The sequence below is a fragment of the Quercus suber genome, unplaced genomic scaffold (genome assembly GCF_002906115.3).
Source record: "Quercus suber isolate HL8 unplaced genomic scaffold, Cork oak 2.0 scaffold_260, whole genome shotgun sequence".
In the NCBI taxonomy this organism is placed as follows: Eukaryota; Viridiplantae; Streptophyta; class Magnoliopsida; order Fagales; family Fagaceae; genus Quercus; species Quercus suber.
In genome coordinates, this window is record NW_027069716.1 from 315,642 (window position 1) to 325,049 (window position 9,408).

The 9,408-nt window shown below is 37.6% G+C and overlaps 1 protein-coding gene across 1 annotated transcript; it reads left to right on the top strand.

Annotated features, from left to right (window-relative positions):
- The first annotated feature begins 7,684 nt into the window (after window positions 1–7,684).
- LOC111990224 (uncharacterized) lies at window positions 7,685–9,408 on the top strand. Its single transcript, XM_065781222.1, has 5 exons — window positions 7,685–7,978; window positions 8,263–8,405; window positions 8,534–8,682; window positions 8,798–9,002; window positions 9,099–9,408. The coding sequence occupies exons 1-5, from the start codon at window positions 7,685–7,687 to the stop codon at window positions 9,403–9,405; spliced, it is 1,098 nt and encodes a 365-aa protein (XP_065637294.1). The 3' UTR covers window positions 9,406–9,408.

Consider the following 9,408-nt stretch of genomic DNA (forward strand, 5'->3'; position numbering starts at 1 on the left):
GTTCATTATATGTTGGCAACACATAACTCTCAACGAGTACAATCCGAGCAAGTCTTCCCTAATAAGCGTGGCTAAAGTTGCGAGTGAATTAGCATGGGAATTTTTATCTTGAGGAACTTTCTCAAGCGTAAAAGAATGAAAGTCCTTGACAGCTTTACTCGACCTAAATACCAAAGCATCCTCGATCCTTTGCCTCATACTCTCCCAGGACTTGTCCATCTACCAGTCTTGAATCATAATATGCTCTTAGGGTCTTGCCACTAAGCTTTTGCATAGCATTCAGACCTACCAGCAAAGCTTCATACTCTACTTCATTATTTGTTGCTAAAAACCCAATCCTAAATGACTTCTCCAAAGTAATACCATCTGGTGAAAGCATCACAATCCCTATTCCTGATCCTTTCTTATTTGCTGCACCATCCACGAATAACTACTAGGTACATTGAGCTATTACCGTTTCCACATGCACAAGCCCCTCGGGTCTTTCCCCTACCTTTGAGCTTCCTATTTCTCAGTAAATTCTGCTACTAAATCTGCTAGAACTTGACCTTTCACAGCTATTCGAGGCATGTACTTGACATCGAATGCTCAAGCAGGCCCCCCATTTGGCCACCTTTCCAGTATAATCTAATTTTCAAAGCAAGGCCTACAAAGGCAACTAAGTCAAAACAACCATAGTATACGCCTGAAAATAATGAGGTAGCTTTTTGGTGGCATGGATGATAGCAAGAACATCTTTTTCCAAGTGAAGATACCTAACCTCGACCTCTTGTAGGGATTTGCTAACATAATACACTGGTTTCTGAACTCCTTCATCCACATGTATCAAGACCAAACTCACAGCATGTCGAGCTACAGCCACATAAGCATATAACACTTCCTCCTTTTCTAGTCTGGACAAGATTGGTGGATGGGCCAGATATGCCTTTAACTCCATAAAAGCTCTATCACACTTTCCAAACCATGTAAAATACTTCCACTTATGCAATAGCTGGAAAAATGGTCTACACCGTTCATCAGACTTTGATATAAACCTATTCAAAGCTGCCGTCATTCTGGTTAGGTGCTGAACTTCCTTTGGGTTCCAAGGAGGATGCAAATTGTGAAAAGCCTTAATTTCGTAAGGGTTAACCTCAATTCCACGATGAGTTATCATATATCCCAGAAACTTTCCTGATCCGACTCCAAAGAACATTTTGAAGCATTCAAACGCAGCTTGTGTTGCCTTAAGATTACAAAAATGTCATTGAGGTCTGATAAATATTCGGTCTCCTCTTTACTTTTCACTACCATATCATCAATATAAGCCTCCATGTTTCTTCCTAATCGACTCTCAAACATTCTTGTCACCATCCTTTGATATGTTGACCAAGCATTTTTTAGTCCAAATGACATTACTTTATAATGGAAGTTTCTTGTCAGAGTAACGAAGGCAGTTTTCTCTTGGTCTGACAATGCCAAAGGAATTTGGTGGTAACCTTGGAAAGCGTCTAGGAAGCTCATCCTCAGATGCCTAAATGTTGCATCCACCAATTGATCAATCTTGGGAATTAGAAATGGATCTTTTGGACAGGCCTTGTTCAGGTCCATGAAATCTACACATACTCTTCACTTTCCTAACTTCTTGTTTACCACCACCACATTGGCCAACCATTCAAGGTAAGAAAACCTCTTTAATTGCTCTAGCCTATTTCAGCTTATGAACCTCTTTCCTGATCCGACTCCAAAGAACATTTGAAGCATTCAAACGCAGCTTGTGTTGCCTTAAGATTGCAAAAATGTCATTGAGGTCTGACAAATATTCGATCTCCTCTTTACTTTTCACTACCATATCATCAATATAAGCCTCCATGTTTCTTCCCAATCAACTCTCAAACATTCTCGTCACCATTCTCTGATATGTCGACCAAGCATTTTTTAGTCCAAATGGCATTACTTTATAATGGAAGTTTCTTGTCAAAGTAAGGAAGGCAGTTTTCTCTTGGTCTGACAATGCTAAAGGAATTTGGTGGTAACCTTGGAAAGCGTCTAGAAGGCTCATCCTCAGATGCCTAAATGTTGCATCCACCAATTGATCAATCTTGGGAATTAGAAATTGATCTTTTGGACAGGCCTTGTTAAGGTTCGTGAAATCTACACATACTCTTCACTTTCCTAACTTCTTGTTTACCACCACCACATTGGCCAACCATTCAAGGTAAGAAAACCTCTTTAATTGCTCTAGCCTATTTCAGCTTATGAACCTCTTTCCTGATCCGACTCCAAAGGAACATTTGAAGCATTCAAACGCAGCTTGTGTTGCCTTAAGATTGCAAAAATGTCATTGAGGTCTGACAAATATTCGATCTCCTCTTTACTTTTCACTACCATATCATCAATATAAGCCTCCATGTTTCTTCCAATCAACTCTCAAACATTCTCGTCACCATTCTCTGATATGTCGACCAAGCATTTTTTAGTCCGAATGGCATTACTTTATAATGGAAGTTTCCTATCAGAGTGAGGAAGGTAGTTTTCTCTTGGTCCGACAATGCCAAAGGAATTTGGTGGTAACCTTGGAAAGCATCTAGGAAGCTCATCCTCAGATGCCCAAATGTTGCATCCACCAATTGATCAATTTGGGAATTAGAAATGGATCTTTTGACAGGCCTTGTTGAGGTCCGTGAAATCTACACATACTCTTCACTTTCCTAACTTCTTGTTTACCACCACCACATTGGCCAACCATTCAAGATAGAAAACCTCTTTAATTGCTCTAGCCTATTTCAGCTTATGAACCTCGTCCTTAACAGCTTCGACATGCTCCTTTGAGGACTGTCGAGGTATTTGCTTCTTGGAATAACACTAGGGTTAACATTCAAGTAGTGACAAATAAATTCAGGATCAACTCTAGGCGCTTCATATGCATTCCACGCAAAGACGTCAAGATTGTCTTTCAAAAACTCCACCAACTGCACTTTATCCTTTGTTGGGAGTAGAGATCCAACATTAAAATATCGATCTACATCTTCCCAATAATAACCCTTTCCAACTCCTCACATGATATTGAATTGTCCGAGGACACTGGCGACCTTTGCTGTGATTGCTACAATGTCGGACAACCACAGAGGAACTCAACTCAGTAACATGATGATTCACTGTTGCCACCATGCATTGCCTAACTGTTGACTGACATCCCACCAATTCAGCCACCCTTCAATTAGTGGGATACTTCACCTTAACATGCAACAAAGATGCAACTGCCCCCATAGCATGCAACCAAGGTCTGGCAAAATGGCAGTGTATGGTGAAAAGGCATCTACTACTATAAAGTCCATGCTTATCATCCTATCCCCAGTTAAAACGGGTAATCAGATCCTCTCCCTTTAGAATAATGAAACTCCATCGAACTAAATCAACGGAGAGTCATACTGGTCCAAATCCTCAGTTTGAGACCCAAACCCTTAAACAAGTCCGGGTACATTATCTCAACCCCACTGGCTTGGTCAATCATCACCCTCTTGATATTATACCCTGCTATCTGCACAATCACCACCAAAGCATCGTCATGTGGCTGAATGTTCCTAACTTGTCATCCTCAGAGAAAACCTATGATTGGTTGATCCAAGACCTTGCATCTTTTACTAAAGGCTTCCCCTTCAAGGCCTCACACCTGCGCGCAACATCAACATTACCCCTTTAGCTGGTGAGGTTCTTCTCTCATGGTGCAAAAATAACATTTATTGTCCCCAAAGATGCCTAAAGGACTCACCATTATGCAATCCACTCCCAGGTAGTTTTTTTATTATTAGACTATCGTAGAAATTGCTTCAATTTGCTCGTTTTCACCAATTGGTCCAAAAAGGACCGCAAGGTCCTATAGTCCTCAGTCGTATGACCCCGATCCTGGTGATATTGACAATACAAGCTTTGATTTCTTTTAGTGGGATCACCCCCCATTTTGTTCAACCATCTAAAATATGGTTTATGTTGATTTTATCCAGAACTTGGTATATCGATTCCTTGAACACCGAGTTCACCATTTGAGGAGCAACACCATCATAAGACGCTTGATGATAATATTCCCTCCTTGGTCGAGAAGACATAAATCAGCCTCCTGAGTTATCCCTCCAATCATTGTAGAAGCCTTATTTTTACCTCTGGTGGAACCTTAATTGTCCTCGGCCTTTTATGCTCTTCAATTGGTCCATCAATTGGTGCACATTCCAAGGGGGTTCATGGTAAGTGACTTCAAAAATTGGAATTCGTAGGAAGACCACCTAAAAATTCTATACAGTGACATCCTCAAAATCCCCATCAATTTCATTATAAAGCTCCCAATAACGATTGAGTAATTCTTCAATGTTTCTCTCTCTCTTCTCTCTCTCTCTCTCTCTCTCTCTCTCTCTCTCTTATTGACATAGAGAGCAACGAATCCATCTTCTAGGAACTCAGCTACAAGTCAAGAATCTTGCCCCAAAAGCCTTGGTCAACTCCTCGAAAGAATGTATCGATCCTTCCGCCAGATTGTCAAACCACCTCATTGCCACCAATCCGAGGCTTGAGGGGAAGACCTTACACCTCAATACCTTATTCTTGGAGTGAATAGCATCCTTTGGTTAAAACAGCTCACTGCTCAACAGGGTCAGTCCTACCATTATAGATGGTGAAAGGTAGGGGGTTGGTTGAAATGACGAGAAGAGCTCGGAAAAAAAAAAACAAAACAAAACAAAACAAACAAGAAAAGTATCAAATATTCCCAAGGTTTTAAAAATCGGTACTGTGAAAGAATTGGTCGAGGAGCTAATTACTAGTTTTCTGGTCGAACCGAGATCCAACCAATGGTCGGAGGTGACGTCATAAATAATTTAAATATTATTTATTTAAATTATATAAATAATTAATATTTTTTAATATACTAAAACTAACAAACCAATAGTAATAAATATGTTTCCTTTTAAAAAAATACAAGTATAAAACATCTTTTAAAGAATTTAACATAATAACATTACAAAACAATCATCCTTAACATAATAAACTTTCAACAAAACCAAATAAATAAGTTCATTAGTTATTACATTTACATCCAAATGGCAAATAGAAAATAAGTTCATTACATCCAAATAGCAAATAAGTTTTAAAGTTTCAAACAAACAACTACTAAGTTTTAAGACACAAGCCTCATTTGTTATAAAAAAAATTGAAATCAATATCATCATGTGAACCAAATGCTCCACCACTAGCATCTTTATCATCATCCTCATCTTCTTCATCCAAACCGAGAAAACCAAGCACTTAGAACCAGCAATTTAACTTGCCCGTTTAATAATTTAAGCCCTAATTCAAAATTTAGAGCCCACGGGCACACACAAAAATACACTATAATGAAAACAAAGAAAACCAAGCAATAAAAAAAAAAAAAGAATATCCAGTGAAGTCATGGAATAGAGAACCTGAGTTGAAGCCGAGAAGTGAGAACATAAACAGAGAACTTGAGATGAAGCCGAGAGAAAAGAAAAAAAAAAGAAGCTGAGAAAGAGAATCAAGTAATCAAGTAATCAAAATCAAAAGAATCAATACTTGATGAAGCCAAGAAGCAGAGAGTAGAGCACAGAGGGCAAGACCGAGATTGAGACATCGAGAAGGTGAGAAGGAAAAAAGAAAAAGAAAAAACAACTGCTGTGAGGGTGAGAAGCAAAGGCAGATTTGAAGTTTAGACGCCGTGAGGGTGAGAAGTAAAAAAAAATTTAACAGTGAGATAGAGAGAGGTGTGAGCTTGAGAGGTGAGAGTGAGAGAGAGATGCGTGAGAGAGAGATAGAGAGGCATGAGAGTCTGAGAGTGAGATGAGATGAGGCGTGAGAGTGTTTAGTGTTGTGAAATTTTAAAGTACTCGTAAGTATACGAACCGTACTGAAGTATAGTTTGACAAGAACAAGGTCGAACCCACAAGAAATTGAATGAATGTAGGAAAATTAATTAAACCTTAACCAAATTAATCATAATCTAGTTTAATAAAAATTGGTTTTTCTAAGATTAAATAAACTAAGCAAATAATAAAATTGAGAAAATAGTTAAACTAAGCAAAAGATATAAAGTAATAAAAAGATGTAAACAATTAAGAGAAAGGAATTAAGATTTTGGAATCCGTCTTGTAAGTCATATCAAAATATATTTATGATCATTAATTTTTCCCAACTACTATATGATAATCTAGATATCAATCTTGCCATCATGGAAAATATCATCATTAAAACTTATGTTTAAAAATCTGAAGCATGTTCTTCTTCGCTTCTTAAGTATAAAACCAGATCATCAATTGTATCCATTGACAAACAAATCACAAGAGATATCCAATTTTATCATTGTTATTAATTCCGTTCCGTTCCGGCCGGAACGGACGGAATTTTTCGTTCCGGTATGCAAAACGGTACTGGAATGACCTGCGTTCCACCTCGGCTCAAATTTCGGGCCGTTTCGGGTCATTCCGGCCATTCCGGCCGATTCCGGTCAATTCCGGCCGAAATGGGAATTTCGGCCGGTACAAGATTTTTCCTGTTATATATAAAAAAAAAAAAAAAAAAAAAAATTCCAGAAACTTCAAAACGACGCCGTTTATAGTTTACTATTCAATGAAATGTTGTGTTTTACTAAAACACAACATTTCATTGAACAGTAAACTATGACAATCCGAAAATTTTCGGTTTTTTTCTTATGATTTCTAAGTTTTGTGGTTAAAATTTAGACGTTAGAGTTAAGAATTTAAGATATGTGATTTGTTTGTTCATCCATTTCATGCAAATTAAATTAAATTTTAGCTACAGCATTTGATTGAATTTCATTTCATTTTCATTGAACAGTAAACTATGGTTGATCATCATTTTCATCATAGTTCAGCTGGTACTTCTTCTGCTTCTGTGGCCTCTGCCCCTGCAAGATCAGAGGATCCCGCATGGGCTCATGCCCGTGCAGTGCCTAATGCGAAAAATAATACTATCTGTTTGCATTGTAATAAGTTGATTAAAGGGGTGGTATTACTAGACTTAAGTATCATCTTGCTGGGATTAGGGGTCAAGTTGAACCATGTAAAGTTGTTTCATCTGATATTAGGTTTCAAATGAAACAAATGATTGAAGACTTGAAAAAATCTAAACAAACTAAAAAGAGGATTCAATCAGAAATTGGGAACCCATATGGTGATCCATTTGATGTTGATGATGATGAGGAGGAGGAGGATGAGGATGAGGTTAGGGTTGTTGAAAAGACTCAAAAGACTCCGCCTCAAACATTAGGTAAAAGAAAATCTAGGGGAAAGGATGTTGACACTGATATAGGTCAAATTAGAGCAAAGAAGAAAATTAAGAGTTATTTTGCTCCTAGAACAACCCCCGGTGCTCAACCCTCTATAAGAAGTGCTTTGGCTACAAAAGCAATGATTGATAATGCAAAAATGAGTGTGGCAAGATGGTGGTATCATTCTAATGTACCATTTTATGCATCTCAGTCACCCTATTATCAACCTATGGTAGATTCCATTGCTGCTATTGGGCCGGGATTAAGGGGCCTTCTTTTTATGAGTTGAGGGGACCTCTTTGAAAAATGCTGTGCATGAAGTTAATGATTTTTTGTTAGATATAAAAATGATTGGAAAGTATATGGCTGTTCAGTAATGTCTGATGGTGGACAAATCAAAAACAACAACCAATAATGAATTTTTTGGTGTATTGTCCAAGGGGTGCTATGTTCTTGAAATCTATTGACACTTCAGGCCTTACAAAAGATGCTGAAACGTTGTTTAACATATTTGATTCTTGTGTTCAAGAAATTGGTGTGGAATATATTGTGCAATTGATTACAGATAATGCTTCTGCCTATAAAAAAGCTGGAAAAAAATTACAGCAGAAGTATGGTACTTTATTTTGGTCTCCTTGTGCAGCTCATTGCATAGACTTGATGTTGGAGAATATTGCTAATCCTAGGTGGTTCCCTCTTGTTGATGAAGTAATTAAGAAGGCAAAAAAGATAACAAAGTTCATTTACAACCATGGAGTTGTTTTAGACATGATGAGGCAAGATTTTACAAATGGAAGGGAGTTATGTCGTCCTGCAGTTACAAGGTTTGCCACTAACTTCTTAAGTCTACAAAGCATACTAAGGTTCAAAAAAGAGCTTAGACAAATGTTCACTTGTGATAAATGGCTTTCATGCTCCCATGCTAAGACCGCCGTTGGGAAGGAGATAAGTAAAATTGTTTTGGAAGATAATTCATTTTGGTCTCAATGCAGAACATAGTGAATGTTAGTGAGCCTTTAGTTAGAGTGCTTCGTCTTGTTGATGGGGATGAGAAACCTGCTATGGGGTACTTGTATGAAGCAATGGACAAAGCAAAAGAGGAAATAAAAAGAAGGTTGAAGAACAAAGTTTCTTTGTATGGAAATTATATTAGAGTTATTGATGCTAGATGGGACAAACAACTTCATAGTCCTTTGCATGCAGCAGGTTGCTTTCTTAACCCTGCAATTTACTTTAGGCCTTCATTTAAAAGGCAAAATGAAGTTCAAAGAGGGTTGCTAAGCACTCTAATGAGGTTGATTCCGATCCTGACATTCAAGACAAAATAAGTTCACAACTTGATGAGTACAAAAAGTCAATTGGTGACTTTGGCACATCACTAGCAATCCGCCAACGAGAGAGACTAAATCCAGGTAAACATTAATAATTTAATAGTATTTCCTTTCAATATGTCTATTTATCTTTTATAGTTGTTATTGTAAGATTACATGGGCAATGCTTATTTTACATTCTTATTTGTTATGGTAGTTTCATGGTGGGAGCAATTTGGACTTGGAACTCCAGATTTACAATCATTTGCCATTCGTGTGCTAAGTCAATGTTGTAGTGCAACTGGTTGTGAAAGAAATTGGAGCACATTTGAATATGTTCACTCAAAGAAGAGAAATAGATTAGAACATAAACGAGTAAATGATTTGGTCTTTGTCCATTATAATTTGAGGCTTCGAGAAAGGTAAATTTATCATCGTTACTCATATGTAAATGAAATGTAGTTTCAAATAATTATAATTTATAAAATGTTACTAATGTTTAATATTCTCATTGGTAGGAACATTCAAAGGAATAAGTATGCATTGGATCCTATAAGCTTGGATAACATTGACTTGATGGGAGATTGGGTGGCTGAAGAACCTGCACTTCTTAATCCAGATGACATAAATTGGGATTGTCTTAATGAACCAGTAGGCATGGTAAATGTGGAAGAGGATGCTGAACTTGAAACTATTGATGTTGATGATGATGATGATGATGAGCATGGCTTGACAAATCTTGCAATGGGTGCTGGTAGTTCTTGTGGGAGTTCTTTTGATGATGAGTTTGATCCTTCTCTCATGGATGATGATGAAGAGGAGTAAATC

Excerpts from the sequence above, each read along its gene's own strand:
- LOC111990224 (XM_065781222.1), top strand. The coding sequence starts at position 7,685 with ATGAATTTTTTGGTGTATTGTCCAAGGGGTGCTATGTTCTTGAAATCT. Across the intron at positions 8,406-8,533 it reads TTGAAGAACAAAGTTTCTTT|TTCAAAGAGGGTTGCTAAGC; the intron begins GTATGGAAATTA and ends GGCAAAATGAAG. Across the intron at positions 8,683-8,797 it reads ACGAGAGAGACTAAATCCAG|TTTCATGGTGGGAGCAATTT; the intron begins GTAAACATTAAT and ends TTGTTATGGTAG.